Source organism: Globicephala melas, chromosome 1 (genome assembly GCF_963455315.2).
Source record: "Globicephala melas chromosome 1, mGloMel1.2, whole genome shotgun sequence".
Lineage (NCBI taxonomy): Eukaryota > Metazoa > Chordata > Mammalia > Artiodactyla > Delphinidae > Globicephala > Globicephala melas.
Window position 1 is genome coordinate 97,433,793 of NC_083314.1, and position 26,066 is coordinate 97,459,858.

At 33.3% G+C, this 26,066-nt stretch overlaps 1 protein-coding gene across 6 annotated transcripts in view; it reads left to right on the forward strand.

Moving 5' to 3' along the window:
* Positions 1-26,066, forward strand: part of COL11A1 (collagen type XI alpha 1 chain) — a 196,621-nt gene that overhangs the window by 15,257 nt on the left and 155,298 nt on the right. For all 6 annotated transcript variants that reach the window (XR_009564559.1, XR_009564560.1, XM_060301975.1 and 3 more), the window contains 3 exons: positions 6,833-7,000; positions 11,635-11,848; positions 14,944-15,106. Coding sequence is in view for 4 of the 6 variants with exons in the window: in XM_060301975.1 (XP_060157958.1) it covers positions 6,833-7,000; positions 11,635-11,848; positions 14,944-15,106 (545 nt within the window). In the remaining 2 variants the exon portion in view is untranslated. The remainder of the gene's footprint in view (positions 1-6,832; positions 7,001-11,634; positions 11,849-14,943; positions 15,107-26,066) is intronic.

Genomic DNA, 26,066 nt, shown 5'->3' on the forward strand with positions numbered 1-26,066 from the left:
CTCTTATGATTTTGAAATATAGCAGGGTGTTGGTAGTAGTTAAATTATAACAGTCACTTCTCTCTCATTTTTTCTTTTCCCAGACCTGCATCCCACTACTACATAAACACAGTAGCACTCCTGGTTATTTTATACTTATCTAGAGCAGCAAAGCATTTCATAACTGGGTGGGAGATGACTTATAACTCTGTGCTTTATTTTGTTTTTATTTCTGTCTATAATGATATGCTTCAGGTATGACCTGTAATATGAGGTACAAGGTGAGGATAAGTGACTCCCTAGTAGTGGGGAAAGCATCTAGCATACTTTAGGAAGGTCTCTTCAGACCTGTGTTCTTGCCATACCTGAATCAAATGGAAACAGCCAGACTTGTCAAGCTCTTCAGGGTGCTGTTTGTAAAGGCCACTTTCAACCCTTTTTTCTGAGACTAATAAGAAAGAAGCTTCAACTCTGAGGCAGTATGTGGCTGCCCATTTACTCACTTATTCATTCATTCATTAACCATATTTCTCTTGATTATTTATTGTGTGTCAGCTGCTATGTTATTTATGAATACTGCAGTGAACATCAATAGTGCTGATGTTTGCTGTCAGAGGGTTTACAATATATCAGGGGAGGCAGACATTAACCGATAAATTACAAGCTTAGCAAAAAGAGAGAAAGAGAAAGAAATTAGTGGCATAAGTATGTAACAGGGAAATCAGACCCATAATTTAGACATACACTGTGGATGAGAGCACACAGCCTAGAGTGAAAATGAGATAATTAAGCAAACAAACAAAATAGAGCATGGAGTTAACCAAGGGGGTATATGGGGCACTTGGGATCATATGAAAGGGTCACATAACCCAGCCTGGGAGGGATAAGAAATGATTTCCTGAAGAAAGTCATGGCTAGGTTGATATTAAAAGATTGATTAGGTCTGAGTTCACCAGGTTTCAACCCCAGCTACCCATTAGGCTCATCTGGGAAATGCTTAAAACATATGAATGCCTGGGCCCTATGCCAACCCAGACATCTATATGTTTAAAAAGCTTGCCAGGAGATTCTACTGACGGTTAGGGTTGGAAAAAACCACTCAACTATCCTTAGTCAATTGATGAAGGATTGAAAAAAATCTCCAACAAAGGGAATACAGTAAATTTTAGAAGCTGAAAGAAGTTTATTTCAGCTGGACCATAAAATTTGGGGTTGAGGGAGCACATAGGAGTTAGTGTAGATGTCTCACTTGGAGTTTGTGGCTGTGGGTGTTCATGGCAGAGATGTGGTTTTTCTCAAGAACTCCTCAGCAGCCATGATGCCCCCAAGGAGACTTTGAACATCTAAATTTATTCCGTATTGATGTCTTGTCAGGACATGACTAGTTCCATTTTCTTGAACTCTGTACTGTCTTGTATCTGTGCTGTCATATTTGATATTTCTATCACCTTCCTCTTCATTGATGAATCTATCATTCAAGACTCAGCTTAAAAAAACCACATGGTAGATATTTTAGCATTTGTGGGCCACACGGTCTCTGTCAGCCACAGAGCTCTGTCCTTGTGCAAAAGCAGCTATGGACAATATATAAATGAATGGCTGTAGCTGTATTTACAATATAAACCTTATTTGTGGAGACTGAAATTTAAATTTCATGTAATTTTCATGTGTCATAAAATATGCTTCTTTTAGTTTTTTTTTCAACCGTGCAAAAATATAGAAACGTTCTTATTTCGTGTACCATACAAAAATAGACAGCAGGAGGTCTTAAACCATAAGCATAGTTTTCCCAGCCACTGTTCTAAGGCATTGTTACAAATACCAACTTAGTTCTCACAAAAACTCTAATAGGTAGACACCTTTTGTTATTCTCATTATACAGATGTGGAAACTGAGGCACAAAACAGTAAAGTAGTGTGTCCAAATCACACAGATGCTAAGTGCCAGAGGTGGGATTCAAACCAGTTTGGCTTTCCAACACTGTGCATCGCTGCTTTATCCTACTTACTGGTCATGGGAGTATGTGAAGAAGTTTAAAGGAGGAATTAATTAGATACTAAACAGTCAAAGTGTTGTGTGACCTTAGAACAGTAATTTAAGTAGACACTGGAGACATGAAGGAGAAAGGATTAAAGACCTGGGATAGACTAATCAATGAATGAATGGAGGTGTTTAAGAGATCAACAGAACACAATAGGAAAGACATATTAGGCCCTCACAAATTTTCGTTTCAAGACCAGAGAGCCCCATGGACTTCAGAGGAAGTTGCTTTTATATGTTTCACATGATTGTGTTTCACGTTTAAATGATATTTTATATAGTCCGCGTGTGTGTATGTGTGTGTGTGTGTGTGTGTGTGTGTGTGTGTGTGTGTGTGTACCTGTTCTCTTCTAGTTTTGGAAAAAAGTCAAGTGTAGGCAAATAATTAAAACCAAGTGTGAAAAGCACTATCACAGAGGTGAGTATTTCTAACCCAGCTTTGGGAGATAGGGAATGCTTTCAGGAAGAGATTGCACATTAATTATATCCTACTTATTCCTCAGAACTGGATTTATAAAAGCTCAGAGACAAGAGGAGGAACATAGTGGGTAGTCTGTGAAGTCTGAGTCCAGTATGGCTAGAGCACTGAGTGAGGAAGGAATTAAGGGGTAATGAGATACAAGGACAGAGATGCAGTATCATGGAACTGGAAGAATACATGGGTGTGTCCAGATCATTAAGATTTTATATGCAAGGTATGTGCGTACCATCTGGAAGTTAGTTGGGTTCTCAGAAGATATTTAAGCAAAAGGACTTGAGGCATGGAGTTTTGGAAGCTCATTCAAGCTGTGGTATGCAGATTGATGAGAAAAGGCATTGAAACCAGTTAAATGGCTATTGTAGTAATGCACTGAGTCTGCTATCCTATTTTCCCATTTAATAAACCAAAAAATATACAATAAAAGGCAGGAAAAATATTATTGAACAAACATTGTGCTGACTGGATACTTCTGAAATGAGAATCATAATCTGTGTCATAAGGATTAGCAACATAGAAACAATTAAAATATTAGGGACATTTAGGAATTGCTTTGAATATCAAAATTACAGTTTTTTAGATATATCGAGTTAAGCTATAATAAATTACTGCTTTTAATCTTTAAACTTTTGAAGTTCAGTTAATAAAATATGAAGAATAGTTTCCCCCCGTGTGTGTGTATGTGTGTGTGTGTGTGTGTGCGCGTACGCGTATAAAACCATCGAACCCATGTTATGAGAATTTGTTAAATGCTATAATTATATCAAATAAGAGGCAGATTTCAAAGTGGCTTAATTTATTATTTAGTTTACTTGAAAGGAAAAATCTTTAAGACTTGATTAACTGAGTTTTACATTTTTGTAACTTTAGATGACTTTTTAGGAAAAAAACTATTTGCAATTTTTATTATATATCCCTATTTTTTGATTGTTTTTTGTACAGTGAATTTTTATTTCATATCATATGTCTCTACATAGAACTTTGTTTAGTCTTTAAAAATAGAGCCCTTATTTTGAATCCTGTAGAGGGAGTGTGTTTTTATCACATTGCTTTCAAAGTAGGAACTAACAAATGTGACAAAACCTGTGCTCTTGGAAAAGGTCATCCTGTTAAAAGATAGTTTGGAGAGAAGGAAAGTTGTGGTCCATTTTATGTATTATTTACTGATATGCAGTTGGGACTGTGACCAAGGGTTGCAACCTTTTCTTCACAGAAGGATTACAGCCTTCATAGCTGTGTTCTTGCCGATCCTGGAGTCTTTACCCTATTCAGATGTACTTTTGCTAATGGCTTCAGAGCAAGAAGATAAGATAAAATAAGCAGATAAGATGCTGTGCTTTTAGAAACAGTCTCCTTCAGAGTAATTTATACCCTGAAGCGTGAATTGAGTTTAATTTAAAGCAAATATAAACATCAGGGATCAATGAACTGGCTCAAGATTATCTTAATATATTTATGTTTTAAGTTACTTTTCACAGTGTTTTTATTTGTGGGCTATAGCAATGAAGGTGATGAAGTGGAATGAACTTAGATTTGATTTTGCACAGACTTTAGGAGTATCCATAGTTTGCTTTCTGGTTCTCAATTCCTTCATCTGCACAATGGGGATAAGAACACATGGCTTGCAAAGTTTTTTGACGGTTAATGCTAGGAAGAACTTAGCCCAAGGACTGTCACATGTTAGGCTCTCTGGGCCTGGCAGTTAATATAGCTGTTATTTTCTTAGCTTTATGATAAGAGAAAAAAAGAATGTAAAAGTAGTCAGGTATACTATTGGCCTAAAAAAATTGGCCATTGAAAGCAGGAGTCCTGCAAAAAATGTTCTTGAAAGTTGTTATTATTCTTTTAAATATTCCAAGTCTAAATTAAAGGGGATCATATTTGATAGGGTTAATGATCCCTTCAGTATGTCTGATTTCCATAAAAAAAGTTTTTTTTCTTTTTAATAATTTGGAACGATGTGTAGTCTACTGGAAAATATGTTGATTTTCATTCAGAAGGTTGATGAAATAGGTAGACAGTCATTATTAAAGTACATTTGTTATAAGGTAAAAGGCAAATTATATAAAGCTTCATTCACATATGTTTGTACATATAGAAGTTAATATGCCTAAAATTTAATTAACTAAGGAAGTGACCAGATGCACGTTTCTCACGAACTCATTCGATCATCCATTCATGCATTCTATAACTAACTCTAGTTATTATAAAAAAAGTATTAATTGACATTGTAATTTTCGAAGAACACCACTCTATTGCAGATCACTGTCTATTTTGTGGAGTGTGATAAACTGTGCTGATGGTATTTCCTGATTTTACACTCAGTCCCTTTTTCATTCTAAGTTCTCCCAGAAATAGTGTACTTATAAAACCCAACATATTTTGAAATTAGATGGCAATTCTATTTTTTTTTTAACAAAGAACTGAAACTTTTCAAATCAATAATATTGGTCTCACTTTCAGCCAGAAGTGATCTCTTTTCCTTCTAAACAAGAGTACTGTGTGCATCTCTATAAAACTATAAATACTGCCTCCTACGTAATTATTGGGACTTCCTTAATTAGAATCTAAATACTTGCAGTCAGGACTATGTTTCAGACATGCTCAGTGATGCATTAGCTAACACATGGCCTTCTCTGAATATTTTTATTTTTGAATAAAATAGAAATTCAATAGAAGTATATTGAGTAATATGGAGTCCTAAGTCTATTTTTATAACAATACTTACACCACATAATTCATTTTTTGACTTGCTTAGTGAATTAGGCAGTTGTGGACCAGGGAATTCGAGGGTCTAAAAAATTGTTTGTCCTTTTACGTCTGGTTTATTTCATGTAGCATAATGTTTCAAAGGTTCCATGTGGTAGCATGTATCAGAACTTCATTCCTTTTTTGGTTGAATCATATTCTATTGTATGTATATTATCACATTTTGTTAATCTGTTCACATACTGATCGAAACTTGGGTTGTTTTCACCTTTTGGCTATTGTGAATAATGTTGCAATGAACATTCGCATACAGGTGACTGTTTTAAGCCCCGACTTTCCATTTGCTTAAGTATATACCTAGGAGTGGCATTGCTTGGGCATATGGTACTTCTGTGTTTAGCACTTTGACAGATATTATCTGATTCCCCTTATATGAAATTTCTAGAATAGGAAACTTCATAGAGATGGAGAGTAGATTATCAGTCACCAGAGCCAGGGCAGAGGAGGGGAATAGGGAGTTATCACCTAATGGTTAAACAGTTTCTATTTGGGGTAATGAAAAAAGTTTTGGAAAAAGATTTTGGTAATGGTTACATAGCATTGTGAATGTAATTATGCTACTAAATTGTATACTTTAAAATGGTTAAAATGGCAAAATTTATGTTGTGTATATTTTACCACAATTAGAAAATGAATAGTTTAAGAAGTATAATATACCAGAACTAATAAATTGCACACTTGAAATGGGTGAAATGCATGGTATGTGAATTATATTCCAGTGAAGCTGTTTGAAACATCAAGTTTATCCAAACGGATTATACTTCCAAAGGGAAAGTTTAAGGTTCCAAACTTATTTTATGTTGACTACTTCATGGTAGCAGGAGGTAGCTGGAATGGAGGAATGGAAAATTTATGCTTCTGCCAATAAATGGCCCTGTGTTAGACACCCTAGGGCTATATAAAAGGGGGAAAAATTACTTATCTCCAGGGACTTTCAATCTAAATCATAAGGCATGAAGCAGTGTACATGAAGTTACTCTGGCAAATGCAGAGGATTAAAAACAACAAATTATGCACAGACATATATGCATGCACACTTACAAAGGCACACACAAATACACAGATATATACATATACTTTGTAAATAACTAACATAGGAAAGCACTCAAAACTAGAGCATTATATTTGTTACCTATTCTTTTAAACATCTTTTAACTTATCTTTGGGTATACAATATGACTTAGTAACTGCACATTTTACAATATTTATATATAACATTGTGAATTTGAATCTTCAGAATCACCTTTGTTTAGATTATGAATAGTTGAAGAGTAAATCTATTAGAAATTAATGGAATATATACAGATGCTGGCTTTTTCAACATCTCTTTGCTTCTCTGTAATTTGATTTCTGATTTGAGATATTTTGACTTTGAGAATGTTACAGTTTATATTTTACTTGCTGCTCCACTCCTTAGCCCCCCACCTAAATGTTAGAGAAGCATGGCAAAAGATAAATAGATTTGAGGAGTAGGACTATAAACTATTTCCTCTGTTTAAAAAATACTAATTTTTATATTAGATTATTTGTTCAATTACATTTTCCTATTTTTAACTTATTTTTCAGCTGCTCCAGTTGATGTACTAAAAGCTCTAGATTTTCACAGTTCTCCAGAGGGAATATCAAAAACAATGGGCTTTTGCACAAACAGAAAGAATTCAAAAGGTTCAGATACTGCTTACAGAGTTTCAAAGCAAGCACAACTCAGTGCCCCAACAAAACAGTTATTTTCAGGTATGTTCTTTTTATTACTATGACTACTGCTGCTTTGCTAATTATTATTTCCCTTTTTATTATGCTATATAATGCACAATTATGGGGGGATTTTTCATAATGGTTTGAAAAATACTCAGTGAATATTTTCTTTCTGTCCATGAAAACACTAAATGACCTAATAGTACTAATTATCTAGAAATCATGATAATGTAGGGAAAGGGAGTTGAGTAGTGAAATGACAATTTCTGAGTGTCACATTTTCTAAGCAGGTAGCTTGTTATGAGTACTTGCCTGCTATTGGATACATGTTGATTATTTTTTGTTACAACTCCACTAAGTTGAGTGGCCTTGCTCCTATTTAACAGAAGAAATTGAGTTTCACTGAGACTCTCTGATTTGTCCAAATTACAGGAAGCCAATATTTAATGCAGGGTTTGTCTGTTGCCAAGGCCAATATTGTCTGTATTATCAAGTATCCCTTTTTGGTGTTTTGGGATCTTTTCAGAAACAATTTATCATTTAAATTCTTCATATTATCCTCTACTGTCTTCACCTGAAGGAATTTGAGTTCCCTATTTTCAAATAAAACTGTTTTCTAACAACAGAAAAATTATAAATCAAAGTACTAAAAATTAACAAAACAAGAAAGCATATTTTTTGGGAAAGAACATTTTAAAGTATTTTTGAAAATACATTTATTTTGATAAATCATTGATTCTTCCAAAATATTTCCTGTTTTGCAATTATTTGTGGTGGACAAAAGTAACAAACTGCAAATATAAAGACTATTAATGCATAATTTTTCCAACAAACTAAAATTAAAATGGTTATTAAATCCACGAAATATTTTTCAAATCAAATGTGAAAGTTTTAAACAGTAAAAACTAAGCTGCTTTTCTATTTATTTGCACTCTAATGCAGAAATAGGAAAAGGATGGGAATTTTCAAGAGAGAAAAAAATAGATTACTGGAAATGCTGTAGAAATACTGAAGAAGTTAGTTTATAATTTTTTATATTTGGCTTATTATCTCAGGGCAGTTTTTATGCCCTCCAGTGTGATAGTTATTTTGATTATTTCTGTTGTTTTATCTTGGAAAAAGAATACAACCTATGTGTCTAGGATCTCCTTCCATGTCAGTTAACAGAATATATCAACATTTCTCCCTCTTCTCAAAACATTGTGTCTTAGGTATGTGATTCTAATAATGAGTAGTTCAGATAGGAAGAGATATCTATGGTAAAGACCTCATTTTTTCCCCGTGCAAATGATTATAGGCTTATCTTCCTAGAGGATAGAGCTTCTTGTCAAATAATACTAAACGGCATTTAATAAAAATTACCAATGACACATTCACCATTAAAAAAATCTGAACAGTGAAAATGTGAATAGTATTCTCTATAAAAAATAGTAAAAAAGATCTTTGAAAATTTATTTGGAATATTTTTTCTTCCATTACGAAAACACAAAATAGCAGCTTCTTTCCAATGAATAAAGTAAGCAGTATTATTGGAAACTTCAATATTGAGGTGGGGGTAAGAGTTTTCAGATTGTCATAATACTCTGTAGAATTAAGGTATATGTCCTCCAAAGTCCCAATTTGAGACCTTGAATTTAAATATCTGAGAGCTCTGTGCCTGTGAACTGAATAGAAGCTGTAATTTACAAATTCTTTCTGGCCTCTTTAGAACACCCGCTGTAGGACAAATGCTATGCAAGAAACTGTGTATATTGATCTTTATGTTCATAACCACCTGGAAAGGGGAATATTTAAACCCAAATTATAGATTAGGAGTTAGAAAAGTGAAGTATTTGAATATAATCACGGAACCTGTGGATGATATGAAGCTGAGAGACAGTTTGGGGTTTTTTAGACTAAAGTGGGCTTTTCCCACTATGCCAAATGACCTTCACTCCTCATTTAAAAAACCCTACCAACCACTAAGCTACATCAGAAAGAGATTTTATTTAAACGGAGACATATTCTCCATGGAAATATATTGACCACAAGTTAAAAATTAAAATCAAATAATAAAGTTATTGTGATTTCTTCATATCGAATGTATTCATGGATGCAGTATCTGTTGAGGTTAAAAGCCCATTTTAAGAATCACTATTGAATCTGATATACTCAGCGTGAATTATGATTATTGTCACATGTATAGGATTTATGTATACACACTTATTAAATGTAGTAATAACATTTTTTTCTTTAACAGCAGTCATTTAACAGAGAGGATGCTTTATTGTTAGTTTGTATTTATAGATTTCAAATCATATTATTTAAGTTGCAAAATTCCACATTTTATCTGGATCATATATACTGATCACTACTATTTTAGATAAAATTTCACATCTTAAGTGGTTGACTTTGTGTTGTTGAACTTATCTCATAGTGAATTCTCTCTCATAAATTTAGTTGGTTATGAACAACTTTGATTAGTATCTAATAGGGAGGAATCTAAGGTAGATGTCTAGGTTATACTGTGAACATTTTGACATCAAGTCATGATTTTTTAGACAACTAAATTTTTTTTTTAAAGGTCATAGTGTAAAGATTATAATTAAAACCTTATTGCTTAATTTTAAATTGGGAAATACTTCCATAATTGAAAGATTTTACTCAGTGTAGTTTGAAGTTGACAATTTTCAAAAGTTGTGTTATATAAACTGGATGATTAATTAAAATTTGTTACAACTTATTTAGCCTTATATGAATATACTATTTTCTGAAATTCCTCTTTTTCTAAATGTCTCTATGTAGATCTTATATCATAATGTTTTTGCAAAAATGAAAAAGATATTGTTTTCTCCACCTCATAATATTTCAGCATCATTTTTCAATATGAGATATTTGAAAATTGAGGTATTTAGGGAAAGAAGTCCTGTAATTCTCAACATTTTGAGCTATTCATTTGAAGAAAAAACTTATTTGCTGTGGCGCTTCCTCAATAATAAGCTGAATTACCTAGATTTTTATTTGTAGTATAAGCAGCTAAAAGGTGTTTTTGTTAATTGATACGTTTTATTACCTTTCAATTTTATACACATGATTATTTTTCTCTATTGATTTTCATGAATATAAAATTGGATATATCTGTGACACAAATCTAATCAAACAAAACTTTCTCTCTCTCTATATATATATATATATTATATCTTTTTTTTTTTTGCCATGAAAGCAAGGCTTTTATGATATATTTGTGATATAGTGAAGTTGTATTATTGGTAAGTTATTTTAAAAATTAAAATTGAGAATTTTAAATAAACACTTTTTAGTTTGGAGATATCTATCTAGATTCTAGATAGATAGATTAGAACCAAATAGTTAACATTAATTGGCTGTTTTTTTGTGACATATTCTTATTTACTTTCCACAACATTTTAAATAATTTCCACTTCATAAGACATCTTTCCACGACATTAAGTGGCTGCATAGATTTCCACTATATAAATGTTTCGTATTTTATTTATTCAGTCCCAACCATTGCAAGTGATTTTAACATTTTATCATTATTCATAGTGTTCTGATGAATTGACTTAACAAAATATCTTTACATATAAACATCCCTATCACCTCTGTAAATTCTTAGAAGTAAAATTGCTAGTCTCCTACAGTTTTTTGAATTTGAATCCATGGCAGTCATATTCATTTATTTTTATTATTTTATACTACTATACATAATAGAATATGGAATGAATGGACTGAATATGGAATCTCTTGGTGTTGGCCCAGATATCATTGATTACATATGCACATATACACCAGTTTTGCATATGGAAAACTTTTTAATTTAAATAATCTCATCCTTCAAATAACAATGCCTGCTTTACTTTTGTCCCAGGGTAGTAAAAGGATTAAATAAGATATATATGTAAAACTATTTTTGAAAAATAGAACCCACAATTTTATATGCAGTGTTTTTATAAAAAATATACAATAGTCATTGCTTAACTACCTGAGATATACTTGTGGTAACCATTTAATTTATATATTTATTTAATAAATGCTTACTAAGAACTTATGTAGATATGGCCCAATGCTGGATATTTGGGATATGATGATGAGAGGGAAAAGAAAAAAAAAATTTCCTTCTTGAATTTAGAATCAAATTAACCAAGTATCTAAAAGTTCTGACTTACAATGACATAAGCTTTTTATTAGTGAAACTTCATTGTGTGATAGGAAAAACTGCTCAGAAACTCTTTAGCTTTTGAAGAGATGACTAAAAGTGTACCTTCATATGTTGTGTCCTTACAATGCCACTTTAAAGAGAGGATAGATGGCCACAGATTAGATAAGGGCAGAAAATACAAATCTTACACCAGAATTTCTACTTAAGTGTTTTAAAAGTGCTTATTGTGTGTTTGATATTGAACTGGCAGTATGATCTTGTTTCCTAACCATGAATTCAATTTTACATAATACTTGTGCTTTAAATGAGTGGTGGTAAAGTTTGAATACAGCTTCAACAATTGTTTCAGACAAAGATTAATAGAATCCCTTCTCCATTGGTTTTTAAATCTGTATTGTTATTACTGTTTGAACTTTGGTTACTTGTGAAGGCCACTTAGTAAGCTCAAAAAGAATAAGGTGATCAAGGAATAATTTGGAAATTTAGAATTTTTGACTCTTTGGCATTTTCTTCCCAGGAGGAACTTTTCCAGAGGATTTTTCAATATTATTTACAGTAAAACCCAAAAAAGGAATTCAGTCTTTCCTTTTATCTATATATAATGAGCATGGTATTCAGCAAATTGGTGTGGAGGTTGGGAGATCACCTGTTTTCCTGTATGAAGACCACACTGGGAAACCTGCCCCAGAAGACTACCCCCTCTTTAGAACTGTTAACATCGCAGATGGAAAGTAAGTAGCACAATAATCCAATGTTTTAGCTGTGTTGAAAACAATTCTTTCATTTGATCATTCAACAAATATTTATAAAGTGTGATGCAGGTTTTCTAGGGAGGGGTGATATAGAAATGAACAAAACAATAAAACACCTAATCATACATAGTTTACAGTCTGGGTAGACACATAATGAACAATAAAAACTTACTAATAAATAGTTTATCAGATGGTGATAAGTGAGAGAGAGAGAGAAATATAGCAGTGAAGAGAATAGGGGATGATGGTGGAGAGTGCAGTTTTAAGGAGTGAGGTCAGGGATAGTCTCACTAAGAAGGTGACATGTGAAGGAGGAGGGGTGCATGCCATGCTGATAATTAAAAGCATACTATTCCAGATGGAGGAAAAGCAAATACACAACCTCTGATTCTGGGTGTGGCTGATTTGGTCTAAGCAACATCAAGGATGCTAGTGTGGCAGAAACAGTGTGGGATGATGAGGATGGAGAATCAGTGGGAGGCCAAATGGTATAACACATTGTAGGTGGTTGTAAACACTTTGGATTTTATTCTAAGTGAAATTGAAAGTCACTGTAGACTTTTTGAGCTGAAGAATGACCTGATTTGACTTCCTTTACCAATCATGTTAATATTGACAATCATAGGAAGCTTTATATAGCATCGATATGTGCTACGTACTGTTCTGAACACTTTATACATAGTCAACTCATTTAATTTTTCACGACTCTTGGAAGAAAATAATATTAATAAACCCATTTTACAGATAAGGGAAGTGAGGCACTGGGAGTTTAAGTAACATATATTTGAAAAGTGGCAGAGATAGGGTTTGAGCTCAGGTGGTCGCACTTTCCAGTAACAACCACACCCTTCTCAAAATCATGCTGAATTCTGAATTCTGTGTTGTGAATATTGCCTATCACTTAGGGAGCAGCTAAAGACAAATTAATGTTTATTAAATTTACTCGGTATTTTATTGCTGAATTCAGACTACTAAAAAAATATTTATCGGAAATATGACATTTGGTTGTAGACATAAGAAAGAAATAGCTGTTCAGGTGGAAAAAAGATTCACACTCAGATTATCATTGTCAGGACCATGGAAAAACCTTCATCTCTGTGCAGGGAAAACTGGACTTTCATGAGTAATTTACATCATTATTGTTAATAATTCATATGAAAAGTGATGATAGTTCTATGAATTAAAATATATCAGGGGCAGGAAAGTAGAGTGTACTGTTTTAGACAGAGCAGTCCTCATTGACATAGTTGCATTGAGCAAAGACATATTGGAAGTGAGAGAGTGGGCATGTGGGGATATAGAGGAGAGCATTCCCTGCAGAGTGAAGAATATGTGAAAGGAACAAGAAGGAGGCAGCGGTGGCTGGGATACTGGGAATCAGAAAGCAAAAATTTGGACATGAGATCAGAGACTGACAGGGCGAGGCAAAGTAAGGACTTCAGTTTTTATTGAGAGTATTATATTAGTTTTTAGCAAGACAGAAACTTGATCTGACTTATTTTTTTAAATTGTCACTCTGGTTGCATCAGAGTAGAAGCAGGGACCAGTTAGGAGTCTAGGTGAGAGGCATGGGTACTTGGACAAAGTTGTGAGCCTGTGAATTCTGTGTATACTGTGAATATAGGATTGACAGATTTTCTGATGATATGAATGTGTAGTATGAGAGAAAAAGAATAATTAAGAATGACTCCAAAACTTAGGGTTAATATAATATTTTGAATATTATATGTGATACCATGATTATGACATTATTATCAGAGCTTAAATTAATTCAACAAAAATATCAAGTTTAGAGTCCTAATCATCTTTCAACAATTGAAAGAATTCATTTTTATTTTCTGTTAATGAAAAGCACATACCCACAATAGTAGAGATGGTTTAATTTAAGACACAGGCTTCTTGGCAGAAACACGTGTAAATTTTACTCTCACAGTATTAAGTGCCTCCTCATATAAATCTTTGCTCAAGTCAAACCAAGCAGATGCCTATGCTAGTTGAAAGTGCTACGGAAAGACCAAAGATTAAGTGTACATGGAAATATACTTGGTCCTCATCTGTAGCCGTGCCAAGTCACATGAAACAAATATTTTAGAAAGCCTCCTGCAACTTTTTGGGTACTTTATTTTATGGATCTAGTCCTAGAAACTTCTGGAATATTAATTTAGCACTTTTCGTTTGGAAAAAAAATAGAGTGGCTTGCAAAATCCAAGTGCGTTCCACTTAGTTGTTTATGTTTGCACCAGATACTGTTAATAAAACCCACCATTTTACAGTATGATTAGGGTATTTATGTTTCCAAAGGGCTGGCCACGTCTCCCCCCAGGTCTGTCATCACTGCCCTGAATTAGCTGGAGCAGTAGCTTCAGAGTGAATTGAGACTCACTCCACACATGCGTTGACTATGCTTTCTTTCAATGTTCCCACTTCCTGCCAACCCTGGAAAGAAGGAGAGATATTGTGTCTCAGTCTTGGATCCTGCCCACAGTAGTGATCTATAACTGTCTTGAAATTGAAGTGGAAAAAGAAAATGAAAGCACTTGAAATAAATGTGCCTAAAGACAGAGAAGCACATTGTGTCTTACAATTAGAACGTTCAGTTGTTCCAGATGGAGCGTTCATTCAATTAGCAGACATACCCTTTTACAGTCTATCTCAGGGGATCTCTCCAGCAGAATTTTTTTAAGTGGAATTCCATTTTGGAAGAAAGCATTTACGTACATAGAAACTATTAATTACTCCATATCCCGCCCCTAATCTCTATCAAATACCATCATCAGGACATGGTAAGATTAAGCTTTTGTTACAACACAAAGTGAAGCAAAGGATGGTCACTTTCTTATCAACATAGACAGCCAATCCTGCTGTGCATCTTACAGTGCTGGTGTGTCTTTTTGAGTACCTAGCACTGTTCTGGGTTAATAGTAAGTAGTCACCTGTTAACTGATTAATAAATGAGCCTACATTTTGTATACTTTCAGATTATGTGTATAATTTAAAATACATTGTATTTTAATTGTGAATAATGGTTTGGCAACGTCTTTGGAACTTACAAAAGAATTACTTGGCTTTTTAAGGTGGCACCGGGTAGCAATCAGCGTGGAGAAGAAAACTGTGACAATGATTGTTGATTGTAAGATGAAAACCACAAAACCACTTGACAGAAGTGAGAGAGCAATCGTTGACACCAGTGGAATTACAGTTTTTGGAACAAGAATTTTGGATGAAGAAGTTTTTGAGGTAAATCAAACTTTATTTTAAGCTGAATATTATTAAATCAGATGAACTGAGTTAACAGTAACAATCAATATATGCTATAAAGCAAAGTTGTAAACTCTAAAGGGTGACCTACTTTCTTCCCCCGTGGGTGTAGCAGTGATGTTTTCTATTGTTCAGTAAGAGAATGAGTAGACAATGGTGACTGTAACGCCTGGGAAACTTTAACAGAGATTGGTTGATTTAAACACAGGCATGCTATTCTCCTGGGAAGAGCAAATGACTTTCCTCTTAATACTTTGTATTATTTTCTTTGGAGAAAAGAACATTTTCTTCACTTCCTCCTTTCAGAGATTAATTTAATGAAATGTACAAGTCTGATATTTTGCCTTTCTCTGTTCTTTGTGAATGTTTCCAAGGTAAAATAGAGATACTGCAAAAGATGACCTGTAATTTTAAAAAATCACTATTTTAATAATGTGAAGGTCATGGTAAAAAGCTCCTTTCCAATTATAATTTGCCAGTTATGATAATCACATTCTTTCTTTTAATTCTTCAATCATTGGAAACTCTTGCTTTAATTTTCATTTAGTGAATCATTAACAGAACAAACAGACCAGACCCCATAAAGGGATGCACTCCTGAGATATTAGTCATTACTGAGATGATTGTTTTTATATAATTTCTGAATAATTTATTTTTCAAAGTGTAACAAAGTAAAGCTGTGTAATATATTATGGATTAATAGATAAGTTTTACATGGAAGATTTTCTGTATTCTGTTGAAATGTGTGTGTATATGTATATTTATATATAAACACACACACAGATATGTACACATAGAGATGTACACACACACACACACACACACACACACACACACACACAGTATGTATTTTCAAAAAAAGCAATGTAAATTCAGAGGGTCAGTAGAATATTGCGTCCCTGTACTTAGTTATATAATCTATGGCATAATTTTAAATATAATTAATATTTGTGACATTTTCAGATTATTTGGGATTCTATTTGTTTTTGAGTTTCTGCATTAGTATGTACCTAAGCCTTTGACTCTAAACAAAATGTTTTAACACATCATATCATACTAAATTAATGACAGACTGATTCAGGCAATGTATAATAATATAGTCTCAGATCTCTGATATCAGGCATTGATTGCACACAAATGATAAATCAGTATTTATTTATTAGATGAATGAATATTATAAACAAATTAAATTTTAGGCTTACAAAGTTCTATTTTAAAATTAAACTCTTCATGAACATCAGTTTCACAAACTAAACTTATTTTTGTAATATCCAAATCCTTATTTTCCTAGAACATAAATGAGTAATATGGAAGAAATATATCAGTGGATGGTTTCATTTCATACATTAGTTTAATCTATTGCTGTACGTATTCACAGAGCCCATGGAAGTTAAACAACAGAAATGAAAAGTAGAATTTTTTTGTCATAAGTGATTAGAACATATAAAGAGGAAATATAGAAGAGAAAATATACAAATTAATATTAATTAATTAATCCTCAAAATTTACTGGCCCTGAAATATAATATTTGATGTATGTACATGTTGATTAGATTTTTTTCATACAGTTTCGTAGCATTGAGACTTCTGTTTTTACCTGAACTTACTTCTAGGTGAATATCATTTAATTTTTATTTTTTACTCCACTCCAACACACATACCAAAACAGACTATACTCCACCTTCTTTCCCATATACTACACTCGGGCTCACTGGGGTCCAGTTTAGAGTTTTCAAGTATAGTTACAGACTATCACAGTAAGTTCTTTTTTCAAAATAAATAATTGAACCTGATGTTGCATATTAAAAAATACGTAATAAATTCCTCTGTGTTTCAGAGGCTGATTATGGTATCAACAACTAAAACACATAAAAATGATTTCCTTAAAATATTTCCATGTTTTCTTTTTTTTACATCTTCACTGGAGCACAACTGCCCTACAATGGTGTGTTACCTTCTGCTTTACAACAAAGTGAATCAGCCATACATACACACACATCCCCATATCTCTTTCCTCCTGCATCTCCCTCCCTCCCACCCTCCCCATCCCACCCCTCGAGGTAGTCACAAAGTACCAAGCTGATCTCCCTGTGCCATGCGGCTGCCCCCCACCAACTATCGATTCTACACCTGGTAAGTTATATATGTCCATGCCACTCTCTCACTTTGTCCCAGCTTACCCTTCCCCCTCCCCATGTCCTCAAGTCCATTCTCTACTAGGTCTGCGTCCTTAGTCCTTATTCCCGTCCTGCCCCTAGGTTCTTCATAACCATTTTTTTTTTTTTTTAGATTCCATATATATGTGTTAGCATACAGTATTTGTTTTTCTCTTTCTGACTTACTTCACTCTGTATGACAGACTCTGGGTCCATCCACCTCACTACAAATAACTCAATTTCATTTCTTTTTATGGCTGAGTAATATTCCATTGTATATATGTGCCACATCTTCTTTATCCATTCATCTGTTGATTCCATGTGTTTTCAACCACTGCTAACCCAAATACCTCTAGCCAAGAGGCATCTAGTAAATAACCAAAGACAAAGGTACTGGAAGCAAAGATTATTATTATTCTCTTTGATTAATTCTTAACTTTCTAATATATAAACCATATTCTAAATCTTGAAGTAACTTCAGCTGTTTATTTCAAAAACCTCTATTAAACCACTAGAAAAATAATCTTTAAAAGACTCATTAATGAAACCTTTAGTGAGTATGACAGTGGGTAGCAAAAATAAGTTTATTAAGCTGCTTTGCATCTTGGAGTTTCATGAAAACCTCTGGAACTTTAAATATAACATTTATTTTATATGAAATGCAGTTAGTTTTGAAAAAGCAAATACAGAACCTTCACTTTTAGGTTTATCTTGTACTATCTTTGATCAATTAAATAGGGAAACTATTTTTACTTAATAAAATATTGGGAAGGCTTTAGAATAAGAATGTTTGAATTGGATGAAAATTTGTATTTATCTAATCCGCATATCAGAATAGTCATCATACATAAATTCAGGTCTTACTTCCTAAAGTGTATTATTGTATGGCTATATAAAATTTTAAAAACAATGTAGTCTTCTCCACTTGATAAAATGCTATGAAGAAAGTAAATGAATCAGACACACAGATTTTTAAATCGGAATAAAATTTTCTGACTCCTTTTGTGAAATTAGTTCATCTTATCTGAATATGTTTTTAATGTATCTTTCCCTAAAATTTACTCAAATATTTTTCCTTTCATTTTGGTTTGTGTTATAGTACCTATCTAGATTTTTGAATCTTTGCAACTAAATGTTTAAAAATCGAACTAAAAATGGCAGGAGATAGGAATGGTACCATGTTTGCATTATTTTAGTGTTTGATAAACAGTTGTAGTGATGAAGATGACATAAAAACACCAGTGATTTATTAATCCGAAAACTGAAAATATTACTTCTTTGGAAATAGTATCATTCCACTTTAGATGAAAATTTGTTTAGTGTATCTAATTTTGTCTGTATATGACCCTACATTTATGCAATGGTAATGTTAATGGCAATAAATGCTAAAAATGTCCATATTTGAATTGCAATCTGAAGAGTTTAAAAAATTCACCAATAAACAGATGAAAGCAAAACTGGAAATATTTTAAAAAGTATGATGAAGTGGGCTTCCCTGGTGGTGCAGTGGTTGAGAGTCCGCCTGCCGATGCAGAGGACACGGGTTCGTGTCCCAGTCCGGGAGGATCCCACATGCCGCGGAGCGGCTGGGCCAGTGAGCCATGGCCGCTGGGCCTGCGCGTCTGGAGCCTGTGCTCTGCGGCAGGAGAGGCCACAGGGGTGAGAGGCCCGCGTACCACAAAAAAAAAAAAAAAAAGTATGATGAAGTTAGTTTATATGAAAATGCTAAAATGAATATATAGGCCCATAATTCAGATTATATAATTTCAGCATAGCAGAGTGAATCTAAGAATTGATTCTGGAATGAGAAAAATCTGATTTTGAATGCCAGTACCTAGCTTAATTATGTTTGTCTGTGCAATAAATTTTGCTGGTTTTAATTTCTTAGTCTTCAAATGGGAATAGTAATATAATCTCTCTCAAGTATTTATAAAAAATTGAATTTATGTATATAAAGTGCTTAAAATACTAGTATTTCATTTATATATATGGTTATATGTTATGTGTTAATTTACTTATGCACTAATATGTAGTTTTCTTCATTATTATAACTTCTTTTTTATCTTACAACTCTGACTTTTTAAATATTCTTATACATTTTGATACGAGTGAGCAACAATGATCCATATATCACAAGTCCTTAGTGGTCTGACTTGTAAACGAAGTGCTTCTTTCTGGGCTACTGCTTGTTTACAAGGTACCCTGTGGGAATTAGATAAATTTGCCCTTTCTAGACAGAGGTAGCACCTGGATATGGACCTTAGTGAGTGGAACATGGTCTGAGGGGATGAATATTTTCATGCAGGCACAAAATATCCAACCAACCGTAGTCGACAGCCTTAGTTTGTTCTAGTTTAATAATACACTTCAAAAATGTGAAGAAAAGCTAAATTAGAAGAAGAGCCACACTGTCTATATTGATTATTAATAAAATTACTTTTGGAGTCTTATAAAGAGGAAACTTTTTTAACTAAATATCAAGTTGTAGCCATTATAACTTCAGTTTTCAAAGCATTGCTATTTCCATCTTATTTTTCTTTTTTAATGAATTAAAGTGGGTTATTCCAAGTCTTTTATATTTTTAACAATTATCTATCTTTGGGCAGATTGTTTCTTTCTTTTGAAGCAATAAGAGAAATATGATGGCAATTTGAGTGGAAAAGCTTGTTGATGAAATTTTTCATTTTTTCAAACTTCTCAGAAGAGATTTTTGCATTCAATTTTCTTTGGAGAAATTAATGAATAATAATTTATAAAAGCTATACTATTTCAATAGTTCTTCAAGGCCTGAAAACTTACCTTAAAGTAATAATAGCCATCTCAAATATTTTGTTAAGAATTTGATTACTGACTTGTGATGTCCATGTGTCATTTTACTGCATATATTTTCCAAGATACATACTTAAAAAAAAATTGTATGCTAGTAGACATAGTTTTTGTATAGAACAGTGTGATAGAATGCAGGTAGCTTTCCCATTTACCTACCTTTCCCAGACTAGATGCATTTAGGTCATAGTCGTTGAGACTTTTTTCTCTATTTATCAAGGTATAATTGAAGTACAATAAGTTGCAAACATCAAAAGTGTACCATTTAATCAGTTGCGGCATATGTATATACCTCTGAAATCAACATCATAATCAAGAAAATAAACATTGCCATCACACCCAGATGAAGTGTCCTCCTGCATTTTTATGATCCATCTCTTCTCCCACCCTAATCCCAGGCAATCACTAATTTGCTTTTTATCACTATAGCTTATTTGTTCTAGAATTTTTATAAATGGAATTGTGTTGAATGCACTCTTTAGCTTGGCTTTTTTTCTGTCAGCATACCATTTTTGAGATTTATCCATGTCTTCATATGTATCTTTATTTTGCTTATTTTTCTGAACAGTATTCCAATGTATGAATAAACCACAATTTCTTCATCCACCTATTCTGTTAGAAGGCATTTGGATTATTTCCAGATTTTGGCTACTGCATATAAAGCTCTTGTGAACAATCATGTATAAATTTCGTGTGGGCATTTATTTTTATACCTAGAAGTGGAATGCTTGAGTTATTTGGCAGGTGCATGTTTAACTTAATTAAAAAAAAAAACTGAACTGTCAAATTGTGTTCCAAAGTGACATTAATCATTTTACACTCCCACCAGCAGTGAATGAGAGTTCCACTTGTTCTGCATCCTTGTCAACCCTTTATCTGGTCAGTCCTTTAAATTTTAGCCATTCTAAATGGTTATGTACTAGTGTTTCATTGTGGTTTTAACTGGCATTTCCCTGATGGCAGATGATGATAAGCATATTTTCAGGTTTTTATTGGCCATTTATGCATCTTCTTTTGTGAGGTGTCTTGCCCATTAAAAAAAATGTCTGCTATATTCTGATTATGACATTTTAAGAGTTCTTTATGTATCATGCATACACTTTAAAAAATAATTAATTGATTAATATATTTATTTTTGGCTGCGTTGGGTCTTTGTTGCTCTCTAGTTTCAGTGCACGGGCGTCTCATTGCCGTGGCTTCTTTTGTTGCAGCATGAGCTCTAGGTGCGCGGGCTTCGGTAGTTGTGGCACATGGGCTCAGTAGTTGTAGCTCACAGGCTCTAGAGCGCAGGCTAAGTAGCTGTGGCACACAGGTTTAGTTGCTCCACGGCATGTGAGATCTTCCTGGACCAGGGCTCGAACACGTGTCCCCTGCATTGGCAGGCGGATTCTTAACCACTGCACCACCAGGGAAGTCCCATGCATGCACTTTGACAGGTATGTGCAAATAATTTTTCCAGCATGTGGCTTGTCTTTTTATTTTCTTAATGATGTCTTTCAAAGTGTGAATACTTTTCATTTTGATAAAGTTCAGTTTATCAATTTTGTTTTTCATGTTTTATACTTTTTGTGTTCTAAGAAACCTTTACCTACACCAAAATCACAAGATCTCCTGCTATTAGACATGTTGAAGTTTTACGTTTTACACATAGGTCATGCCTCATTTTGAGGTAATATTTGTGTATGGCATGAGGTAAATGTCAGCACTGATTGTTTTTACATAAGGATATCCACTTCATCTAGCATCTTTTATTAAAAAAATGTTTCCTTTTATTCATTGGATTATCTTGGCTTCTGTGTTAGAAATCAGTTGGCTACATATGAGTAAATCTCTTACTGAACTCTCAACTATCCCATTCCATTGATTTATTTGTCTCTCTTTTCACTGATACCAAATCATCTTGATTACAGTAATTTTATAGGATGTTGGAAATCAGGTGAGGTAACTGCTCCAACTTTTACTCTTTGTAAACATTGCTTTATTTAATTTAGGTTATCTGTACTCTGCATAAGTTTTAGAATAAGCTTGTCAATTCCTAAAATAAAATTAAGGTTTTAATTGGGATTGCATTTAAGCGATAGAGCAAAATGAAGAGAATTGATATTTTAACAAACATTGAGTTTTCCATTTTCTGAGTGTGGTGTGACTTTTCATTAATTTTGATCTTCTTTAATTCCACTCACAATGTTTCCTAGTTTTCAGTGTAGACATTGTGGACATCTTTTATTCATTTTGTTGTTTTTATTTTTTTGATGCTATAGTAAATAAAATCATATTTAATTTTATCTTTCAATATCTTGTTGCTATTATATAAAAACACAATAGGTTTTAAAAATATTAACATTGTATCCTCCAAACTTGTTAGATTCATTTTAATAAATGAGTTAGTTCAGGTCTTTTTAAAATGCAAATAATCATGCAATCTGCAAACAGGGACCTTTCACTACTTTCTATTTTTACACCTTTTATTTATTTTTCCTATGACAATGGATAGGACTTCCACCAAAATGTTGAATGGAAGTGATGAAACAGGCATTCTTATTTTTTTGTTTTTCTGTTCTCATGTAAATAAATATTCAGTCTTCAACTATTAAGTATGATGTTGGTTGTAAGTGTTCAATGTAACTTTATCAGTTTGAAAATGTTCACTACTTGTCTTAGTTCCCTAAAAGTTTTTTATCATGAATGTATATTGAATTTTGTTAAATGCTTTTTATGTTTTTATTGCAAAGATAATTTTCTTTTCTGTTAGCATATTGAATTTTATTGATTGATTTTCAAATGTTTAAAATCAACTTTTCATTCCTTAGGTAGACCCCACTTGGACATGATATATTATTCTTTTTATATAGTGTTGGATTTGATTTGCTAAAAAATCTTTAGGATTTTGAGCCTTTATTAATGAGAGGTATTATTAGTATATGATGCTCTATATTTGTAATGTCTTTGTCAAGTTTTGGTGTTAGGGTAATATTGGCCTCATAAAATGATTTAGAAAGTGATCTCATCTGTTTTCTGAAAAATTTTTTGTATGGTTGATGTTGTTTCTTTCTTGAATGCTGCATAGAATTCACCAGTGAAAATGTCAGGTGTCAGAGTTTGCTTTTTAGAAACTTTTAAAACATATTTAATTTCATTCCTAGATATAGGTTAATTAATTTTTTCTGATTTTTAAAACATCAATCTTGATAAATTTTACATTTAAATAAATTTTTCTAGGTCAGTAAGTTGTTGAATTTGTTGGCATAAAGTTGCTTGTAGTATTTTCTTGTCTACATTTAATGTCTGTAAGATTACTGGTGGTAACTACTTTTCATTCCAGATAATAATGATCTGTATTCTCTCTTTTTTTCCTAGATCAGTCAGTTCAAGTAGGCCCTTGAAAATTTTGTTGATATTTTTAACAAATCATATTTGGCTCTTTTTATTATCTCTCTTAACTGACCTCTTTTCTATTCCATTATTGTTGTTCTCTCTATCCTAAATTTGGAAGAGGAAAATCTTTTTTCTGGTCTTGCAAAGCAGAAAGTCATTATTTTCAGATCCATTATTTGCCAGTCTAAACATTTAAAACTATACATTTCTCTTTAAACAGTTTTAGCTTCATCCCATAAATGTGTTATACACATTTTTTTATGGACATTCAGTTAAAATAGTTCCTAATTTCTAGTGTCTAGATACCTGTTTTTCTTAGGTTGCTTATTATTATTGATGTTTAATTTAATTCTATTTCTGTCTTACAGTAAACTTGCTGTGATCGCATTCCATTCAGATTTATTTACAGTCGTTTGATGGCCCAGCTTGTAGTCAGTCTATCTTGGTGAATGTAGCACATGTCTTTAATAAAAAATGTGTTGTGAAATTGTTGGACTGAGTGCTTTATAGTTTCAATTAGCTGTTTTGAAGTCTCTTTTTTAGAGTTTTAACAACTGGGTTATCTCAGAGTTGGCATTTGTTTATTATCTTTTAAATATGATTTATTAATATATTTTATTTCTGTAGAGCTCTTTTAGGTTCACAGAAAAATTGAGTGAAAGTTATAGGGAGTTTCCATATAGCCTTGTGTGCACACACACGCAGCTTCCCCCACTAGCAACATCCCTACCAGAGTGGCACATTTGTGGCAGTGGATGAATGTATATCAACACATCATTATCAGCCAAAATCCATAGTTTATATTAGGGTTTGGTACATTCTGCGTGTTTTGCAAATGTATAATGGCATGTATTCACCAATACATGTACACAGTAGTATCTTACGAAATGGTTTCATGCCCTAAAAATTCTCTGTGCTCCACCTATTCATTGCCCCGTCTCCCCTAAGCTCTTCCGTTTAGGGGAGTTTTTACTGGCTGCTTAGTTTTGCTTTTTCCAGGATGTCATATAGTTGGAATCATACAGTTTTTGGTCTTTTCATGTCAGCTCCTTTCACTTAGTGACATGCGTTTACATTCCCTTCACGTCCTTCATGGCTTGATAGCTCATCTCTTTTTAGTAGTGAATAATATTCCACTGTTTGAATGTATCTCAGTTTATTTATCCATTCATCTACTGAAGGACCTACTGATTGTTTCCAAATTTTGGTAACTATGAATAAATCTGCTGTAAACAACTGTGTGCAGGTTTTCGTGTGGATATGTTTTCAATCTCTTAGGGTAAATACCATGGAGCATAATTGCTGGATCATATGGTATGGGTATGCTTCGTTGTATAAGAAATTGGCAAACTGCCTTCCAAAGGGACTGTACTGTCTTGCATTATCACCACAATGAATGAAAGTTATTGCTTCACAGTTTTGGCACTATTTGGATGTTGTCCATTCTGATAAGTACATAGTAGTATCTCATTTTAGTTTGCATTTCCCTGATGACACGTTGAACGCCTTTTCATATATGCTTACTTGCCATCTGTGTATCTTCTTTGCTGATGTGTCTGTGAAGATCTTTTGCCCAGTTTTTAAGCAGGTTATAGTTGAATTTTAAATGTTCTTTGTATATTTTGGAGAAGAGTTCTTTATCATTTGTGCCTTATGCAGGTACTTTCTCGCAGTTTGGCTAGTCTTCTCATTCCCTTGACATTGTATTTCACGGAGTAAAAGTTTTTAATTTTAATGAAGTGCAGCTTATCAATTATTTCTTTCATGCATCATGCCTTTGATGTGATAGCTAAAAAGTCATTGCCATACCCAAGGTCATCTAACCTTTCTTATATGTTATCTTCTAGGAGTTTTATAGTTTTGCATTTTACATTTAGATCAATGATATATTTTGAGTTAATTTTTGTGAAGGGTGTGAGGTTTGTGTTTAGATTCAGTTTTTTTGCATGTGGATTTCCAGTTGTTCTAGTAACATTTGTTGAAACGACTGTCTTTACTCCATTGTATTGTCTTTGTTTGCTCCTTTGTCAAAGATAAGTTGACTGTACTTATATGGGTCTACTTCAGGGCTCTGTATACTGTTCCATTGATCTATTTGTCTGTTCTCTCACGAATACCACATTGTCTTGAATACTGTAGCTTTATAGTAAGTCTTGAAGTTAGGTGGTGTCAGTTCTCCACCTTTGTTTTACTCGTTCAGTACTGAGTTGGCTATTCTGGGCCTTTTGCCTCTTATTATAAATTTTAGAATCAGTTTGACAATACTCACAAAATAATTTCCTGGGATTTCTTTTAACTTATTTTTTTGGCTGCATTGGGTTTTCATTGCTGCAAACGGGCTTTCTCTGGTTGAGGTGAGCGGGGGCTACTCTTTGTTGCTTCTTATTGCGGTGGCTTCTCTTGCTGTGGAGCACGGGCTCTAGGCACACAGGCTTCAGTAGTTGTGACACACAGGCTCAGCAGTTGTGGCTCGTGGGCTCTAGAGCACAGGCTCAGTAGTTGTGGCACACGGGCTTAGTTGCCCCGCAGTATGTGGGATCTTCCCGATCAGGGCTCAAACCCATGTCCCCTGCATTGGCAGGT